The following is a 20,636-nucleotide window of genomic DNA, read 5'->3' as shown; positions in this document are numbered from 1 at the left end:
TCTTCAAAACTCCTCAGACTGGGCTGCCAAAACTCACTTTACGGTAACTCTTTACAGATCATCTTAAACTTCACATCCATGGATTTGTTTAAAAGCCGCCTGTGCTGGTACGACTACGTGGAGGTCCGGGATGGTTACTGGAGGAAAGCCCCCCTGTTGGGTGAGTTGACTTCAGAGAGCCTTAAAAGAGACGTGCTCAGATGCTCTCTGTGATGCTCTTAAATGTTTGGAAGGGGCCATCCACCAGTCACAGGAAGCTCTCACGGGTTGGTGTCGTTGTAAAACTCTGAACACTCCATTTGGCCGCACATGTTAAAAGCTTTTAAAACTGCGAATACTCTTTGACCCAGCCGTTCCACTTCTTGGAATTTATCCTAGGGAACTAATTAAGGAACTGTGCAAAGCTCTCACTACAGGGACATTCACTGAAGCAGGAAACATTGAAAACAATTTAAATATTCAACAGTAGGGGTTAGATGAATAAATTATAATACATCTTTTCCATGGAAAACTATCCAGCCATTAAAAACAAAGTTGGACTATTTATTGATACAGAAAGATGTTTGTTGTACACTGCTATGCAAAAGGTGTTGCAAAATGGATATGCAGTAAGATTCTATTTTAACAAAAGCATATGTATTATGAAGCATTGCAAAATCAGACACCCTCAGGGCTGCTTTCCATAGGGTCGCACAGAGTTGGACATGACTGAAGTGACTTAGCATGCATGCATGCGTTGGAGAAGGAAATGGTAACCCACTCCAGTATTCTTGCCTGGAGAATCCCAGGGACAGAGGAGCTTGGTGGGCTGCTGGCTACGGGGTTGCACAGAGTCGGACACGACTGAAGCGACTTAGCAGCAGCAGCAGGAATAAGGTAAAAATGAGAGAGATGGCGTTGGTATAATAAAATAAAGAGTGGTGGGGAGTGTGGCAAGCTAAACAGTAAATATCCTGACTCAAATTACCCAAAGCAAAATTACTTAAAACAATCATGCAGGCTGGATTCAGCTGGAAGGAACCATTTTATGACCTACAATATAAATATTAAGTAACCTTAGAAATGTAAATAAATAACTGGTTATTTCAGGATGATGAATATAAAAATTTATTCTCTTGTTGTTCCTGGTTTAGCTGTATTTTCTAATTCTTCTCTGATAAACCTGTATTCTTTTGGGAAGATGAACAGTACATGAACTCATCGATGAAAAGGCAGGTGGGCCTTTGTGTGAGAGGCAGTGGGCAGGTGGCATAAAGAGAAAGGTCAGTTCACTCAGGATTGATCACCAGAAGAGGGATCACCAAGGGTGACCAGGGGAAGTTAAGGTCACATAGAGGCTTGGTGGCATCGGTGTCAGGACAATGGACACAGGGACTCGTTTGGCCCAGGAATGTCACCATGGTAGAGCCAGAAAGAGGAGCCGAGCGTAAGGAGTCAGTTGGGAGGGTCTCCGCTGAGAGTGGGTTGTTTATAGACGGCTGTTCAGGCTGGGCTTCTGAAGTGGACCACTCTAAGTTCTCTGTGCAAACTTTGTCCCTGGCAGATCTTCACGTGGGCAAGAAGCCATACTTGTGACGCTTCCAGTGACCGGGCCGAGTATGACAGCTGACTAAAGATGGAAACAGGAAAGAGTGGACAGCGCTAAGGTGGGCAGTTTCCCTGCCAGACCAAGCCCAGCTGCCTGTCAGATTCCAGAATAGCTCAGGAGAGACAGGGATGGAAGGTCTGGCTGGCCCCAGGGGCCCTGGCAGGTACTAAGCTTCCAAATGGCCAAAGGGTCTCAGCCAGGTCAGCTACTCCTGGGAAGGGCACACAAGTCCTCTCAGTCCAGAGGGCCATGAGCTTAACTTCCTAGAGGTACCAATAGGTAGGTATTTGTGTCCTCTGAGGTGGGAACATAGCCAGAGCTGGTTTCGAGTGGAGGATGCCAGGTTATCACTGGTAGGGGGTTCAGTCAGGTAGCTGGTGGTCCAGGAAAGCAGGGCAAGAAACTGACTCCCAGGCCAGGCACAGACAGACAGGAGTGTGTGCGGTTCGGGACAGATGGGTTATGCCACCCGATGGCAGGGTGGAGGCTGTCTGCCCTGGGTTTCTGCTTCCTGTCCAACGTGAGCAGACGCAGTGTGTATGGGGAGGCGTGACTTTGTAGGTAGCACCGACTGGGTGCAACAAAATTAAAACAGAGGGCTGCCCTCCTGGTCGCAGAGGTTCCAAAACCTGGCTGCACCCCAGCATCAGTGGGGAAGATTTCTGTGAGATTCCTGGGAAACTGTTGAACCAGGATCTCCATGTGGTGGATCAGGGAACAATCCCACTTACCGATAAATATTTGTGCATGTGTACCTGTCTAGTTCCAAATACACGGAAACAGGGCTGCAAGGGCTCTCAGCAAACTAAAGAAGGTGGTTGCCTCGGAGAAGGAAAGCATGGGGAGGGGGCAACCTCATGGTTTGGTTTGTGTACTTCTGGATTATTTGGCTGTTTTATAAGAATGCATCCAAATATTTCATAATTGAATTTTAAGAAACGCTGTGTGGGAGGAGTTTCTTGAGAACATGGAATCGTGTGGACCTTTGAGTCACTTCATCACACACCTTCATGAGAAACCCACACTCCCCAGAACAGGCCGACTCACCAGGGCCACACAGCCTGCTAGGGGCTTGAGATCAGTTCAGAACTTAGAAGTCCTGCTGATGGGGTGAAGGGGACTGTGGATCTAGAAGGGACTCCCCATAGGACTGCCAGATAAAAATGCATGATTCGTTGTTTATCTGAAATTCAAATTGGACTGGGCTTCCTGTATTTTTGTTTGCTAAATCTGGCACCCCATACCCCCTAGGGAACGTGATAGACTTGAAAAGCTCCGGAGGGGGGACACTCTCTGTTCCTAAAGTTCCCTGGAGAGGGCCAAGGCACGCTCCTGAAAATGGGCACCAACAGAGGGATTTCCAGCCACCCCTTGAACTTGAAACAAGAATTTTCTCACTGCAGATCCTGGGAACTCTGACCACACGTTCATTGATTCGATGGGGCTTTTGCTGTTCGTCATTGTCAGTGAGGGTTTTTGTGTGTGGGTTTTTTGTTTTGCTCAGGTTTTACACTTTTTCTGTGAGTGTGTGTAGGTATTTGTGTGTGTGTGTGCCGAGTGTGTTGCAGCCAATGCCCAGCGCCTGTAACCGTCATTCTTCATTTGCAGTTCTCCTTTGCCAACTATTTGGCCTGCTCTGATGTTTCCAAATGCAGTTGTTAGTGAACTTTTGTGTTTGGAACAAGTGCATTGTGTAGGCCGAGCTGGTCCCTGGGAGGGGTCAGTGCCATGAAATCTGCCGGGAGGAGGCAGGTCAATGCCCCTTTGGCAGGAGGGAGAGCGGATTAGAGCGGATTGTGAAAGTATGCATCTTGCTCTGAAAAACCGTGCATTGCATATTTTCCCAGGGCAGTGTGTGAAACTCCAGGCATAATGGACGCATAACTTTTTATGAATGAACTCTTTATGGCTCCCCATGGAGTCCTCTTGTAGTGTCCTCATCTGCATTTCCTCTTCTTGATATCCTTATTAAACTCCTCCTCCAAAGGCGGGAACCAGAGTTCAGTTTAGGAATTTGACACCTTTTCTCTCGTCCAGTTTCTCTCCAGCCTGTTAGTCTCCCTGGGAGGAGGCTGTTTGGGACTCAGCTTTTCACATCCTGATTAAAGGGAAATGTAAGTAGATTGAGAACATTTCACGCCTGCTTAAAGGTAGCAGATTCATTTTTTCAGTTTCGAGGGTCACTGATGAGTTTGCACCGAGAGCGGGGAGAAAGGTGGCTGCACAGAACTCATCCACTAACCTGAAATGCTGGCCTATTAATTGGATTCTCCTCCCTTCTTTCTGCTAGAGGAATTACTCTAACAATGCACTTTTGTATGCAGAACCATCCTTGGGCATTCTGTACCACCACAATGCACACAAAAGCCTTTTTCCCCCCTTTCCCTGAAGTGGGGAGGGAAGTTCAGAAAGGCCAGGCCGGCCAATCAGTGTCGCGTGGCCCCACTACTGGGGGCTCCCTGGGCTGGGGCAGCCTCCCAAATGAGCAGGACCCATGGCATGAGGCAAATCGGCATGCCTGGCATTGCCACAGCCTTGCTCTATAGTTTGAGTCTTTGATCATCATTCCAATGTGTCTGTTTCCAAACTGGGAAATGAGAATATTGATTACATTCCCAGAGAACAGATTTGATGTCTATTGATCCAAAAATGTACAGTATTTAGAACCGACTCCTAAACAGAGACGTTCCTTTGGATGGTGGGTGGCAGTAATGGTGAGCATGATGAAGAGGGTTAGACTGGGGATGAAGGTCAAGATCTCAGGCTGCTTAGGTTCAAATCCTGCTGCACTTACAATCTTGAATGTGTGCCAGTGTGCTCAGTTGCTCAGTCGTGCCTGACTCTTTATGACCTCATGGACTGCAGCCTGCAAGGTCCTCTGTCCATGTAATTTTCCAGGCAAGAGTACTGGAGTGGGTTGCCACTTCCTACTCCAGGGTTACAGTCTTGAGCATAACTTAAGTTGAGAATGGTGGTAGTGGTTTAGTCGCCAAGCCATGTCTGACTCTTGTGACCCCATGGACTGAAGCCTTCCAGGCTCCTTTGTCCATGGGATTCTCCAGGCAAGAATACTGGAGTGGGTTGCCATTTCCTCCTCTATAAATTGAATATCAGTTCAGTTCAGTCGCTCAGTCATGTCTGACTCTTTGCAACCCCATGAATCGCAGCACGCCAGGCCTCCCTGTCCATCACCAGCTCCCAGAGCTCACTCAGACTCACATCCATCGAGTCAGTGATGCCATCCAGCCATCTCATCCTCTGTCATCCCCTTCTCCTCCTGCCCCCAATCCCTCCCAGCATCAGAGTCTTTTCCAATGAGTCAACTCTTTGCATGAGGTGGCCAAAGTACTGGAGTTTCAGCTTTAGCATCTCAAATTCTCTTCAAGGCTCAGTTTTTTCAGAAACGAGATTAATAATAGCACCTACTTCAAAAGGTAGTAAGGAGACAAATAGATAATCTATATAAAGTGCATAGCACAGTGTCTGGTATAGACTGGCTCAGTTTAAAAGGGGGCTTTTATTAGAACCATTACTGTGAAGGTAAGAGTCTGGTGACATCAGTCTAGGGACAGTGCAGGAGGTTCAAGGTGATTTGGGGAGATTTTGCTTAGAAATAATTTGTGATTTATTCTACCAAGTCTAGCTCTTCCAAGGCAGTAAAGGGGCTTCCCTGGTGGCTCAGACAGTAAAGAATCTGCAATGCAGGAGACTTGGGTTCAGTCTCTGGTTTGGGAAGATCCTTTGCAGAAGGGCATGGCAACCCACTCCAGTATTCTTGCCTGGAGAATCCCCATGGACAGAGGAGCCTGGTGGGCTATTGTCCATGGAGTTGCAAAGAGCCAGACATGACTGAGCGACTAAGCACACAAGCACAGGGCGGTAAAATCCAGCTGAGCCTGTAATTTCTACCTCCTCCCGGATAGTGGAGTAGAGGCAGGTTGTCCTGTGGCCCCAGGGTGGGTGGTTCAATCTCATCTGGTTGGGTTCTTAGGCACAAGGCTCTCTCTTTTGGAAACATCCCCAGCAGCTGTGACAGCTGGGATTTTAAAAGGAGGAATTTGGACTTGAAACTGGGTTTGGCTGAGAAACCGTTCCTTTTGTGAACCAGCATTCAGCAGCTCTGTCTCCTCACTGGTGAGAAATACCTCCCCAGGTTTACATATTGTTTTCCAAAAACTAACTGATACTAATCGGTGATGCTGAAGGAGCTGTTACTGGAAGCGTAGCAGCGTCTGATGGATTTTTCCCTGCTCAATTCTCAGTAACAGTTTCAGCTCATCTTATTAAGCTCCCCAGATCCAAAAGGCTACAGACGGCCAGAATTGGAAGGTTAGGAGCCTTCCAAGACACTTGCTCCTTGGAAGAAAAGCTATGACCAACCTAGACAGCATATTCAAAAGCAGAGACATTACTTTGCCAACAAAGGTCCGTCTAGTCAAAGCTATGATTTTCCCAGTAGTCATGTATGGATGTGAGAGTTGGACTATAAAGAAAGCTGAGCACTGAAGAACTGATGCTTTTGAACTGTGGTGTTGGAGAAGACTCTTAAAAGTCCCTTAGACTGCAAGGAGATCCAACCAGTCCATCCTAAAGGAAATCAATCCTGAATATTCATTGGAAGGACTGATGCTGCAACTCCAATACTTTGGCCACCCGTTGTGAAGAACTGACTCATTGGAAAAGACCCCGATGCTGGGAAAGATTAAAGCAGGAGGAGAAGGTGGACGGAGGATGAGATGGTTGGATGGCATCACTGACTCGACGGACATGAGTTTGAGCAAGCTCCAGGAGTTGGTGATGGACAGGGAAGCCTGGCGTGCTGCAGTCCATGGGTTCACAAAGAGTCGGACATGACTGAGCGACTGAACTGAACTGAACTAGGAGCCTTTACCCTCTGTGTTACCCTTAAAGAATGTTGACCCCCGTTGGCCAATAGCAAGTGTCTTTTATTATATAGTGGCTTTTATTCCTCCCCGTCTCACTCCTGCATTTCTCAGAAGGGCAATAAAAGGATACCCATTAAACACCTGTCAAATGAACCTTAAAATGGATTTTGGATATGAAATTCACGCAGCATACAACTCTGCGTTTAAAGCATCCATGTCAGCAGTGTTAGCATGCTCACAGATTTGTATAGCCATCACCACAGATTTAGAACATCTTCATCAGCCCTCAAAGAAGACCCATACCCATTCACAGTCATTCCCCACTCCCCCACAATGTTCAGTGGATTTTTGAGTGACTCAGACTGTTAGCACTTGGCAGAACCATGGACTTTCCATCCAAATAGACTTGGCTAGTCTGTGTTGTGAGCTGATCAGTGTGACTCAGCCCTCCTCCCACCCCTCCCCCAACTCTGTTCTTGCTGTGCTGCTACCCTTATGTGGCGTTGGAAGTGACAGGATGACCGTGCTCTGGGAAGGCCTGACCTTCCCCCTTTTCCTCTGTAAAAGGTCCAGATTTCATAGACTGCATTCATAAGCTTAAGAAATACACATTTATTTGTATTTTCAATAACGCAAGTTCAATAGCAATTTTGAGCCCCTTTGCATCAGATAGTGGGGACTTAATTGAGGTCCATTTGTGTGCCCCCCCCAGAGAGCCAGTAGGGGGCACACTTTGTGCCAGAGCTTGGTGTCCCAGGGGCATCTGCATTGCCATCCCAACTGGCATTCCTGGTTCGGCCTCCTCCCCCTCTGGTCTCCAGTCCTCTGGCATCTAAGTGGCTATTGTGCCTTATCCTGTCTCAACTTCCCCAGGCCCATGTAGATCAGTGCCGAGTCCATATCTCCCTAGACGACGTTCTATGGGAGACATTCAGTGACTGTCCAGGCCCTCTGGGCCATGGGAAAGTTCGTTCTATCCCCTTCCCAGGAGTCCTGTTGCTGCCATCCTGTCCTGATTTTCCTGAAGAACTCTGCCCGCCTGTCTCCTGCCCTAATGTCTTAAGAAACCATATAGACACTCCTGTTCTGAGCCCAGGTGCGGACATGGGGGATCCAGGGTCTTGCTGCCCCTCAAGCCTCTGCCAGGAACTGCTCCCGGGGGCACAGCTCTCTGCTTCTCCCAACTCCTTAAGCCTCCCTGGGACATCTATCATCCTCGTCCACCTGGGGCACCAAGTCCTTTCAGAGGTCCCATGGTGCCCTCTCCAGTTCTCTGCCCCCTAGCCCCTTGCTTCTCCATCCCAGGAATCTTTCAAAGACAACAAGGGGAAGGGAATGTGCTCTTATTCATGGTGTACGTTCCTAAATTTTTGGTGTTGTGATCAGACTTATGGAATTCAAAAGCCAAGATCTGATCACGTCATCTTGTGTCCTCTGGCAACCCTTCCTGGGGCAAGGAAGGTATAAGGCATGTCCCTCAAACAGAAGGCTATGTACGTAGTAGAAATACCATGGGGGACCCTCATCACTCGCTCAGACCACCACCCCACCCCTGGCCTTGCTGAGATGTTCTCCTACCCCTCAGCACTCATCATGACCCCCTGGCCGGGGAGGGACCACATTCTGGGTATTCGGTTGATTGGCGTCTGAGACTCTCCGGAAGGAGGCACACCAGCGGTCACTGTTTCCGTTCCAGCTTTTCATCCTTCAGTGCTACAGGATGAGTCCCCGGTGAGGACTGCTCGCCTTGAACCTCATCTGAAGCAGCACCGCCCTCTCTCTCTCTGCTTGTGCTGAGCCCCTCCTTGCCGTCTGCCAGCAGCTTGACAGTTCTTTTCCCTTTCCCAGGTAGGTTTTGTGGCGACAAAGTCCCAGAGGCCCTCGTCTCCACGGACAGCCGGCTCTGGGTGGAATTCCGAAGCAGCAGCAACATCCTGGGCAAGGGCTTCTTCGCGGTATATGAAGGTTTGTTCAGGAGGGGAGAGGCCGCCGGTATGGCTCCTGACGTACCTCTGTTCTTCCCATGCAGCCTGTGCCCCTTCCCACCCTGGCCCGGGCAGCAGCTGCCAGCGCCATGAGGGTGGGGTAGCCGCCGTCCCCTTCCCCCATGTCTGGAAGCAGAGAGGCCAGCTGGGCTCCCTTCAGCACAGCCAGTCTACCTGTCACTACCCTGCTCAACCCCCATTAGAGTCCAGCGGGGACTGTGTTGGGGGCTTAGAGAACCCTGTGGAAATGCAAGCCACCTCTGAGTAGCTGTGTGAGCCTGGGCAAGGAATCCAGCCTCTCTGAGTTTCATTTGTGAAACGAGGACTTTGGACAACGTCCAGGAATTTCCAACTAATTTCTTGGAAGGGCCTGTGAGGCCACCATGGTGATTGAGGAAACCAAGAGGTCTGGGCTCTAGGCAGCTGCCACCAGGGCAATTCTGCTTCTGTCTGTTCTACATATTGGGTCTCTCTGGCTACATAACCCTGTGCCCTCCCTCCCCCAGAGGAGAAGTCCCCTGGGGACTTAGATTGTAATTTTGGAGAGGCCCGAGTTTTTGTTTTTTGATATTTACTTATTTGGATGCACCGGGTCTTAGTTACAGCATGTGGGACTTTTTTAGTTGTGGCGCGTAGGATCTACTTCTCCGACTAGGGTATCAAACCTGAGTCCCTTGCATTAGGAGCTCAGAGTCTTAGCCACTGGACCACCAAGGAAGTCCCAAGTTTTGTTTTTATAAAGGAAATAGCATGGGTGTGCGTATGTACACATCAGTCTCTACCGGTGGCCCTCCTTCCTCTGCATCAGGGTCACGGGGCGTGGCGGGGGGAGCTGCGGGGGTGGGGGGGGGGCGCGGAGAGTCAGATGTCACTGCTGCTGGGACCCCTCCCTCAACACCCCCCCCCCCACCCCATACCTGCATACTTGATCGGAACTTCTGGAGGTGTGACTCCTGTTCCCAGAGCTTGAAAAAATCTCCCAGGTGATTGTGATGCCCAGCAAAGGCAGAGAGCCACTGCTCTCCATGGTTATTTTCTTTATAGGGGAAAAATTCAGAGTTGCAAACACAGGGAACTCTGGCTTTCCAGAGGCTTCAGGCCACTGGAAATGAAAACGTTGGCAAGTGGAGCCACCTAGCGGTGTACTTGCTTAGCAAGCTCTGACGGGGGACCCCCTTCCTCCTGGCTCTTTTTTTCTAAAGCAACCTGTGGGGGAGACATTAACAAAGACGCCGGTCAGATTCAATCTCCTAACTACCCGGATGATTACAGACCTTCCAAGGAATGTGTTTGGAGGATTACCGTTTCGGAGGGGTATCACGTGGGGCTTACCTTCCAAGCTTTTGAGGTGAGTACTGCTGGTCTTAGACACTGCTCTATAAAGACGAATTTCCAGTTTGGGGTTGAAAACAGGAACCCAAGAGGCTATTTCAAGTCCAAGGCTCATTTTGCCAGGACATCTGGTATCAAATCCTCTGCAGGTTTTGAAATTGCATCTACCTTCTTTCTGAAGGCTGCTGGAGAGGGTGGGGGAATCATTGAAGCAAAAGTCTAGAATGGGATCCCGGGGCATTTTACTGACTCTTTCTTCCCAGTTTATCACGACTTAATGTTTTTGCAGCTTGATTCATCCTTGCCTTACGCAAGTAGGAGACAGCTTGGAAAAGTTCCAGGACACACTTGGGCCCTTTGGCCTCCTGGTTAGGTTTTTGAGAGTGATATTTAGTCTCTTTTCTTAGATTGAAAACCTTGAGGCCGAGCTGCTATCTTCCACGTTGCCTCTGTTTCTCCATTTAGATCGAAAGGCATGACAGCTGTGCATACGACTACCTGGAAATCCGTGATGGCTTCACGGAAGACAGCGCCCTGATCGGCCACTTCTGTGGCTACGAGAAGCCAGATGATGTGAAGTCCAGCTCCAATAGAATGTGGATGAAGTTCGTGTCCGACAGCTCTATCAATAAAGCTGGCTTTGCAGCCAATTTTTTCAAGGGTATGAATTAGCAGTTGTTTCCATTTTAGACACAGGAAGAGGTATTGCCCCCGGGCCTAAGAATCACTAAACCCACAAACCTTAGCACCAAACAAGGCTCCCTGCAGTGGGGAGGCAGCGAGCCGTTTATTCAAAGAGCTGCACAGAGATTCCCCAATAGAGAGAGTTCTCCAGTGACTCAGGAACAGGCTTAGCCTTGGCTTCTGTCTTTGTGGCAGAAAGTTTTGCTGCTGTGCTTGGAAATTAGGTTTATCAGTTTACAAGGTCAGCTTCATGAACCTTAGTGAAACTGAGCATTGATAACACTTTTTGCTTGTGTAGTCACTATCGTTGATTGAGCACCTACTGTGTCAGGAACTGTGCAAGGTACTTGATTTACACTGTGTCATTTAATGCCCTCGATCAAGGTTAAAAAAGGCAGGCTCAGGGTTGCTCAGATAGTTAAGCGGCAGACCAAGAATCCAGTCACAGTCTGACTCCTAAACCAACTCTCTCCAGAACACTGCCTTGCATTCCCTGATATGGGGTAGAGAGGCAGCCCAGGTCTTTAGCTCCTGAAGCATCAGCTCCCAGCCTGCAAGTCTATGCTCAAGTGGGCAGGGCTTGTGGGGGAGACTGAGAAGGTTTGGTGCTCAGGAAATGAATATCTGGGCTGCATTAGGGACTGACTGCTCTGCAAGTTCTTGATAAAATCAGACCCACAGTGGTATGGGAAGACCATCATTCCTGGTCCCAGTAGAACAGCTTCCAAAGACTCTTTTGAATGGACAGGTCTGCCTTCTCCACTCTCAGCACCCTGGAATTCCTCAGACCACTTGCTAAGAAGGAATATAGGCTATTCTGCAATGCATTTGGGTTGGGTGCCCACCAGCACAACAACAGCTACTGAACGGATATATCCAGTCTGTAACTGGAGTGACCGATCAGTAACTCCTTCCCTCTTCCCTCCTTTCCCGGGCTCCTGGCTATGCTGACCCAGAAATCCTGGCCCCTTCCTTACTCCATCTCCCCATCTGCCCCCTTTCTATCCCATTCTCCCAGGTTTTAGGTGAGCAGATGGTGTCAGAAGAGCCCATTTCCAGCTGTGTGACCTGAGCCAGCATCCCTTTGTCCTTGCTGAAGCCCCAGTGTTCCTCTCCGTAAAGCAAGGAGAAGGAAGTCTGCCCATTTTCCCCGACCAGCTGTGAAGCCCCAGTGAACTGGCTGTGGAGACACTTAAGCTGAGAAGTGCCACACGAGTGTGTGGGAATGTTATTTTTTCCTGCTTTGAGGCGTCTGATGACAGCAAAGCAAAACAGAGCAAGAAGCATAGCATTCTGAGTAACTGAAGACAAAGTCTAGTACTTGGCCAAGCAAAAACAAAGCAAAAAACACAGGAAAACAAGCCACAGCACGTGTATTGCAAATGCAGTTAGGTTAGTGATCATAGTGGAAAGAAGAATGTGGGGGTCTTAGTAGAGATCCTAGGAAAGTCACAGCCCCCGCCCCACCCTAGCCCAGACTGCACGTGCTGTCTCCCAGCCTGGGGACACGCCCCTCTGACTTGGCAGCCACAGTGGCTGGGTGGTCTTCAGCAAGTTACAAATTCTCTGTGAGTCCCAGTCTCTCCACCTGTAGAAATGACACTACTAGTTTATCTCAGAGTTGTCAGGAAGAAATGAAATAGCATTACGTGAGTAGACATGGTATCCTGTCTAGTCCTGTTAATTTCTTTGCTAAGGAAGGGATCTCTGAAGTAGTTGTTTTCTTCTCTGGAAAAAATGCTGTGACAGTTTCTGCTTGCTGTCACCATGTATCAGCTTTTTATTGATGCTGTAACAAATCACCACAAATGTGATCGCCTTCCCGCTCTCCAGGTCATACTTCCTTGCCTTTTCCAGCTTTTGGGAGGAGGCGCCTGCACTTCTTGACGGGTGGTGTTTTTGGTCTTCAAGCCAGCAAGGGTGGCGGAGACCTTCTCAGGCTGCATCACAGACCTCTGTCTCCATCGTTATGCTTCCTTTTCTGACCCTGATTCTCCTCCTGCTGCTTCCAGTTGGAAGGACCCTTGTAGTACTATGGGCCCACCAAGCTGATCCAGCATAATCTCCCATTTCAAGAACCCGAATCGAATCACATCTGCAAAGTCCTTTTTGCCATGTAAGGATAAGGTGACAGATTCTAGGTTCCAGGACTGTGATATAAATGACTTTGGGAAACCTCATTTTAGTTAACCTGTCACTCATAATCATGAGGTTTTATTCTAATTCTCTCTGTCCTAATTCTCCTGTCCTTCTTCTTCCTGGATTTCCACCCCCAGGTCTTAGGTGTTGGGACTTCTTTGCAGTAAGATAACTGGTAACCCACCCACATCTCATTCCTGGTTCTACTGATGATCAACATTATAATTTTTGAGAGGACCAGCTAAAATTGAAGGGTTTCCAAATTGAACAAGTTAAAATAGTTTGCCCAGTTAAATTCAAAATTCCGATAAGAATGAACTTTTTAGTATGTGTCCCAAATATTGCATACTGTACTAAGAAATGAGTGTTTATCTGAAATTCAACTTTAACTGAACCTTCTGCTTTTTTTGTGGCAGCCCTAGTGGAGATAACAGGAGTTGCAGTGGGGTGGGGGGAGTTTCTCTCTGTGATGCTAAACTGGTTTATAAAGGACTGAGTCGAGAGCCTTGACCTGCTCTGACCAGCCGTGATAACTGACTCTGTTTTGCTTGTTAGAATATGCCATCTTCTCCCCACTCCACACTTAACGTTTATTCAGCAGTCATCAAACTGTGTGTCAGGGGCTGTGGGACAGAGGAGAACATGGTCATTGTCTTCAAGAGCTCAAGCTGACCAAGGGGACCTGTAAGCCAATGGGCAGTGATGTTGTGTGAAGTGTGGACATCGGAGGAGGGTCTCACTCGGTGTCGGGGTGGGGTGAGTGAGTACCCAGACGAGGTACTTCAAAGACATTTCAGTTGGCAGACACCCTTTAGATGCCCGTTAAGGTGTTGAGGCCCATGTATACTAAGTTAGTGCACAGTTAAGACATCTTTTTTGAGCTCGTCTTTATGTCAAGAAGGGCTGCACAGAACCACGTTTAGAAAAGGAGAACTATATAGCATTGACCTTGACCCTGAGTCTTTAAAGAGGAGCCAGGTCTGGTGGAAGCCTCTTTGGGACCTATCTATTAAAGGAGGAAGGAAAGACATTTATTGAGTGCCAGAAGCTGCATTAGTTACCTCCCTTTGTCTTCAGGAAAAATCCTTGCTTGGTGTTATTACCCCCATTTTAAAACAGAAGAAATGGAAGCTCTCAGGAGGCTGAGCTAGAACCAGACCCCAGACATGTAGGATTTCCCAGCTCACTGTCTTTCCTCTACAGAGACCTGAAAGCCACGGGAAAGTACAGTGAAGGGATTCGAATTTTTCATTTGATTCTGACGTTCATCACCTTTCTGCCTTCTCTACACATGAGAGTATAGGGAAGAGGGCCCTGGCTTCGACCTCTGCAGTGTGGAGTCTAGCCCTGCCCACACCCCTTTGCCAGCTCCCTGCTCTCAGGCAGGTCAGTTTTCCTTTCTGAGACTCAATCCTGCCTGCTTTGTCCTCCACCGTATTCCCAGTGCCAGACAGTGAGTTCAGTAAAGACTTATGGGGCAAAGGATGAATGAATAAGGCTCAGATTCTCATCTGTGGATTGGGCTCCTTGCTCCCTGCTCTGCCTACCTTGCAGGGTTCCCACGAGGATGAATGAAGCCAGAGAACACAGTGCTGTCCAACAGAAATAGGAGGCGAGTTACAAACGCAAGCCGTGCACGTAACTTTAAACTTTCTGGCAGCTACCGTACAAAACAGATAGAAGAAGAGGAAGGAAAGAGGCAAAATTAGTTTTAATACCATGTTTTATTTAACCCAACCTGTCAAAACTACTGTCGTGTTAATATGTGATCAATACACACAGTATTGTTTAAATTTGTTTAATGGTTTTACTCATTTGTTTCTGGCTGCACTGGGTCTTTGTTGCTGAGCACAGGCTCTGATGAGTGAGGGCTGCTCTCTAGTTGCGCTGCACAAGCTCCTCGTTGCAGCGGCTCCTCCGGTTTCGGAGCACAGGCTCTGGGTGCACGGGCTCAGCAGTGGTGGTTACACAGGCGTAGTTGCCCCGTGGCATGTGGAGTCATCCCAGACCAGGGATCAAACCCTGGTCCACTGCATTGGCAGCCAATTCCTAACCACTGGACCGGACCACCGGGTAGGATCCAATATACAAATATTGGGAGAGATTTTATGGCTTTATTCCCCACACTAAGTGGACATCCAGTGTGTCTTACCCTCACAGCAGGTCTGAACTCAGACTAGCTGTGTTTCAAGGGCTCTGCAGTTATGTGGGGTCTAGCACAGATTAGTAGAGGTCTGGACACAGCCAGCTCCTTTGCCAGCCTTCTTCCTACAAGGCCATCAGTAGGATGTCCTGTGAGCACACAGGGGCCAGTGTGTGTGTCAGGAATTCTCCAGCAAAAGAAATTAGAAGAGCAACTACAAAGGCCATGCGGAGGAGTTGGACCAGCCACTGAAGCTCTGGCCTTGGTGCCAGTTGGCAGGAATCTCTGCCCAGGGCCCAGCTGGCACATGGCTCTGTCCAGAGTGCCATTTGGCCTCTGCATCCCTCCTCTGGTGCCAAATGGCGTTCCTGCTCAAGCCTGCTGGCCGGGCAGCAGGCAGAGCACCTCACGTCCCTGCTTACTTGGGGAGATAGTGAGTGCATTTGTAGGTTGGCAGGGTCAGTTTGGTGATACGTCCCCCACATCAAAGGTAGGAGGATCTCCCACCTTGATCCCCACATCCCCAGGCCTAGTGTTGTGGGCCCACCACAGAGTGTTTGATGTGGTGGGGGGTGACTGGCTTTCTTCAAGGTGCCTTAGAAGCTTAGGGATGTGCCCTGCCTTTCCTTTCCTTAACTCTGAAATAGCTTTGGGATCCTGCCTGAGTCATCTCATTATCTAACCTTCTGTCACTGGTACCACTTGGAGAAGGCAAAAAAGAGTCAGAATCCCACTCTGCGAAGCTGGTCCCTATTTCAGCCTCTTCTCCCACCACCCTTCCCTAATCCCCCAAATTTTCCTGGGGTGCCTAGTCTTGACCACCATAGCCTAGAGCAAGCACGAGCCTGTTGACTTCAAGTAGGCGCTACTTCAGTACAGTGGGAGGTGATGCCGAGTACACCCAGGCCCACCCCTTCAAGGGCAGGGCCCTCGTACACCTCCATGCCACCCACCCGAGTTGGAGGAGGGGCAGAAATGGCCAAACATCCCATCACCCTTCTAGTCTTCAGGGGAACTATACTCCCTCTGCTTAAGCACAAACCCAGCCCACCAGCCTCTTGCCCTCCGCATGGCTAAGGATGCCAGGGGACTTACCAGTGGTCCTCCTTTCTTGCCTGTGACATTTGTGTCCATGGCCACAGCATATTCTGGCATAGGTCTCCCCCAACCCTGGCCAGCCATCTGGGCCCTTCAACTTGTTCTAGGTTGATGGGCTCTTTCCAGGGTTCCTTTTTTCCCTCCTCCTATGCCCTCCATCCAGTTTCTTGACTCTGCTCTGCTGCCTTCTTGCCCATCTAGTCTTCCTTCACTGGCCCATCCTTGCTGCCTTTTTCTTCTTCTTTCTGTTCCTGTCTCCCTCCCTTCACCAGGCCCACACTGCTCCACTCGGCCCTGACTCAGGGATGTCTGGTGACCTTATCCTTTTCACTACTCCCATCATTGTGTCTCCACCCACTGAGATTTCGGAAGCAACCCTGCTCTTGTCTAGAGCAGTAACTACTGTGTACCTAGAGTCTATATGCTGGGTGCTTTACAGGCCTCATTTTCAATTACCACAACCCTGAAAGCAGGTATTATCCTCATGTTAAAGCTGGAGGAAGGCTCAGAGTGGTCAAATCACCCAGTTTATTGAAGGATGATTCACCTGGTGAATCCAACCCGGGTCTGTTTGGCTCATGCTAAAGACTGGACTTTTTCTACTTCTCATTATCAATGCTTCTCCTCATTTTATACTTTTTAGCAAATGTCTAGGAAAGTGCTTTGCCTATTATAAAGTAGTAAATAATTGTAGGATTGTTACTACTTTAGCATACTTAGCACTTATATTTGTTTGTGGCTATGGGGCTTCCCTGATAGCTCAGTTAGTAAACAATCTGCCTGCCATGCAGGAGACCCTGGTTGGATTCCTGGGTCGGGAGGATCCGCTAGAGGAGGGGTAGGCTCCTCCAGCCCATCCTGGAGGAGGGGTAGGCTGCCCACTCCAGTATTCTTGGGTTTCCCTCGTGGCTCAGCTGGTAAAGAATCCGCCTGCAATTCGGGAGACCTGGGTTTGATCCCTGGGTTGGGAAGATCCCCTGGAGAAGGGAAAGGCTACCCACTCCAGTGTTCTCTCCTGGAGAATTCCATGGACTGTATAGTCCATGGGGTTGCAAAGAGTCAAACACAACTGAGCCACTTTCACTTCACAAGGACAACTTCAACCCCTTGCCTACAGGGTGTTCCCTAAACCCAGTCCTCCCTACTAACTTATTTGAGCTTTTGTTGAACCCAAGGACACATCACTCTTAGAGCCACCACCTAAATCTGCTTCCCACTATAGGAAATGATAGGGGGTTTACAAACTGTCCTTTACCCAGTGATGAGCCACCAGGTTGATGAGTGTTTTGTGCATCGTGGATCAGGGAGATTGGATGGAAGTGAGTTTATTTGAGTTGGAATTTTTGAATGGAAAAATTGAATTTGAATGGAAGAATTGACGGTGGAAAGTTTTGCATTTTCTGCAGGACCACTGTGTTAGAAGTTGCCAGGAGTCAGAGTTTCTAACAATTCAAATTTCAAAGAACAAGAAATACTTTTAAAAACAGTGAGAGTTCTATCTCTGGGTGTTTTCCAGCAGGGTCTGAAAAGCTCTTGACCAGAAATCTTATTAAGTGGATCCGTGCTGAGGTGGCAGGACTGGGAATCTTTTCAAGTTTTTATCAGCTTGAAAATGTCCTCATTCCTTTTATTTTATGTAAGATGTGAGGTCTTGTGAGATTTTGTGAACTCCGTCCTTGCTCTGTTCTTACCTTCCCTGGTATTAGGAAACCAACACTTCTGCCCACTCCCCAACCCTTTCTCTCCTAGAGTGAGCTCTTGTTGTTTGAAGATCTCTGTGTGTCTCATCATCCTTTCACTAGGCTGCAGCTCTGTTAGGCCACAATCTGCATGCCTTTTTTTTTTTTTAATCTGCATGCTCTTTAGGGATAAATGTACCACAAATTGATTACAGAAAATAATGGCTTTTTCCTTTTATGTCTGACACTCTTTTTGGAGACATCCAGTGCCTGAGTTTTTTCTTTCCTCGGAGGTGCAGGGCTGACAGTGTGGGGTGATTCTCCAATGAGTTGTGTTCTCTCTCTGCACAGCATCCTGCTTGCTGCTCTTTAATCGCCCCAGACACATCAGTGGACCCTTGACAGTGCTGAACCCCATCTAACTCCCCTGCTAACTCAGTCTCACTGCGGCCTCTTCCTGCAGTTTCTCCTGGGAGCATCGGCTCACCTAAGAGCCAGTGTTTTCTGTAAACCTAACGATCACCCAGGACACATCTTCAAATTAGTAATAAAAATTTAACTCATAGCTTCCAGCTCTCTCCCTAGAGAATAATTATATCTTAATCTAGGAGTGTGTCTCTTTGCGTGTGTGTGTGTGTGTATGTGTGTATGTGTGCATGCTCACGCCCACATTCGTGTACGGTCAGTTGTGTCTAACTATTTGTGACCCCATGAACTGTAGTCCTCTGTCCATGGAATTCTCCAGGCAAGAATACCGGAGTGGTTTGCCATTTCCTTCTCCAGGGGATCTTCCCAACCCAAGGTTTGAACTCATGTATCTTGCATTGGCAGGTGGATTCTTTACCACTGCCCCGCCTTGCTCTTGGTCCTTACCCTTTGCTTAATGTCCTGAGACATTCCACATTTATGGAGGCAGCCCCAGTTTTATGGCATTGAAGTCGATCATCTTTGGTATGGAAGCTTTGAGATTTTTTAAGGTCACAAACAAACGCTGCTGATTAAACTCTTCCAAGAGCACAGTTATGCAAGTTATCCAGGCCCGATCATCTCTCAGAGGAGTCCTGTTTCCTGCCAGCAGGGTACTCGCGTGTGCTCTCGAGACTCACTCGCTGCTCTGGCCGCTGCCGGTCTCTGTGGAAGGGGGCTCCTTGGAAGGCGGGCACCAGGAGTTGTTCTTGTTCTTAGAGGGAATCCTGGGATGTGGACCACAATGGGGAACAGCCCCGACAGCTGTTTGATGACTTAACCAGGGTCACCTTCCTCCCCAACAGAGGTGGATGAGTGTTCCTGGCCAGATCACGGCGGGTGTGAGCAGCGCTGCCTGAACACTCTGGGCAGCTACAAGTGCATGTGTGATCCTGGCTATGAGCTGGCTGCTGACAAGAAGGCCTGTGAAGGTTAGTATTGGGCCTGCTGAGCTGGAGTGAGAGGGGATGGGGGACAAGTCTTAGGAGAAGGGAAACAGATGGAGATGGGGCAGCTGGTCGGCTGTGAAGAAACAATTGTGGGGGATGGTCCACCTCCTTCCTAGAGAGAAAAACAACTCAATAAGGCCACAAACACGAGATGACTTTATCGGACTCCACCCCAGCAACTGAGCAAATGGAATCATGGAATTTCATTTTCTTCTGTAACCATGTGAAATTCACATGATTATAAAGATGGAAAATGGAAACAAAGAATCAATGTGAGCACTTCGGTGTGACACGATAAGTAGGGCGTTTCATTCATTTCATGCCAACCTGGCTGGCGGTGTTTCCCTGCCCACCTGCGTGACTGCCTGTTCATGGAAGCCAGGGACATCACATAGCTCGGTGCAAACATTTCTTGGCCTAAGTCACGTGAAGTCCCCAACTATGCCCACGAGTGAGAGGCAAGCACAAACACCTCGTCTTCTTTTTAAAAAAACAGTGAAGACGTGTCCTCAACTCCATCCCTCCAGAGCCTCAGTTGAAACAGACCAGAAGAAAGGACGTGAATTAATCAGTTCAGATTGTCTATTTTTTGTTGTTGTTGATGTTATTAAAGAACAGCAGGGCTTATTGCTGCTTGGGGGAAATCGCAGTCACTTGGAACTAAAACCAAATGAATCTTGCTTCTTTTCCTCCCGTGCAGTGGCCTGTGGCGGTTTCATTACCAAGCTGAATGGAACCATCACCAGTCCCGGGTGGCCAAAGGAGTACCCTACGAACAAGAACTGTGTCTGGCAAGTGGTGGCCCCCGCCCAGTACCGGATCTCCCTTCAGTTTGAAGTGTTTGAACTGGAAGGCAATGATGTATGTGTCCAGGCTCTGACTGACTGGGATGCTATTGGGATGTGACCCAGGGCTGGGAACTGGGGAGGGGATCAGTAGGCATGGAGGTGGCCTCCAACGGTCAGGGGGTTGTAGCTGGGTGGAATCTGGGGTGTTTGTCGAGGTGATTCAACTGCACACCCTCGGCAGATCCAAGGAGAAGCAGGACAAGAGAGGAGGAGGCGGGTCTTGGGAGTGGGAGGTGGTCAGGACAGGTACATCCCCTGGGGTTAGAATCTGGGGCTTAGTGTACAGCTGGGAAGAATGGAGGGGGTGAGATAAATCTGGGGACCAGGGTGGCATAAACAGCCCATTCCCTCCCATGGGCAGTGGTCATGGGATGGCTGTATCAGCCAGCCAAGGCCCAGGCAGAGCCCACTGCTGGACAGCAGGTCCAACGTGCCCCCTGTCTGCACCTTGGGCTGGAGGGATCCCAGTGAGAGTCGAGAGGACCCTCCTGCCAGACCCAGTCAAACCCATCTGCTCACCTGGAGGTGCAGCTCTTAGGAAGGGGGTCCTGCAGGGTGCCGGGATCTGGGGGAGGGAAGTGGGAGCGCCTGACGGCTCCCCACGGTGCTCCCTTGCAGGTGTGTAAGTATGACTTCGTGGAGGTGCGCAGCGGCCTGTCGCCTGATGCCAGGCTGCACGGCAAGTTCTGCGGCTCTGAGACGCCCGAGGTCATTACCTCGCAGAGCAACAACATGCGCGTGGAGTTCAAGTCCGACAACACCGTCTCCAAACGTGGCTTCAGGGCGCACTTCTTCTCAGGTGTGCGGGTTTGGGGACAAGGCCACAGACTGAGGGAGAC

The 20,636-nt window shown here is 49.1% G+C and overlaps 1 protein-coding gene across 2 annotated transcripts in view; it reads left to right on the top strand.

The window, feature by feature from the left end:
- The window catches only part of TLL2 (tolloid like 2), a 142,657-nt gene that overhangs the window by 107,576 nt on the left and 14,445 nt on the right, over positions 1-20,636 (top strand). For both annotated transcript variants that reach the window (XM_069566886.1, XM_069566887.1), the window contains exons 10-16: positions 58-160; positions 8,323-8,439; positions 9,662-9,807; positions 10,257-10,452; positions 18,806-18,931; positions 19,650-19,810; positions 20,416-20,596. In XM_069566886.1, coding sequence (XP_069422987.1) covers positions 58-160; positions 8,323-8,439; positions 9,662-9,807; positions 10,257-10,452; positions 18,806-18,931; positions 19,650-19,810; positions 20,416-20,596 — 1,030 coding nt within the window. The remainder of the gene's footprint in view (positions 1-57; positions 161-8,322; positions 8,440-9,661; positions 9,808-10,256; positions 10,453-18,805; positions 18,932-19,649; positions 19,811-20,415; positions 20,597-20,636) is intronic.

Source organism: Ovis canadensis, chromosome 22 (genome assembly GCF_042477335.2).
Source record: "Ovis canadensis isolate MfBH-ARS-UI-01 breed Bighorn chromosome 22, ARS-UI_OviCan_v2, whole genome shotgun sequence".
NCBI lineage: Eukaryota > Metazoa > Chordata > Mammalia > Artiodactyla > Bovidae > Ovis > Ovis canadensis.
The sequence above is the reverse complement of the archived record's forward strand: the minus strand, read 5'-3'. Positions and strand labels throughout refer to the sequence as shown.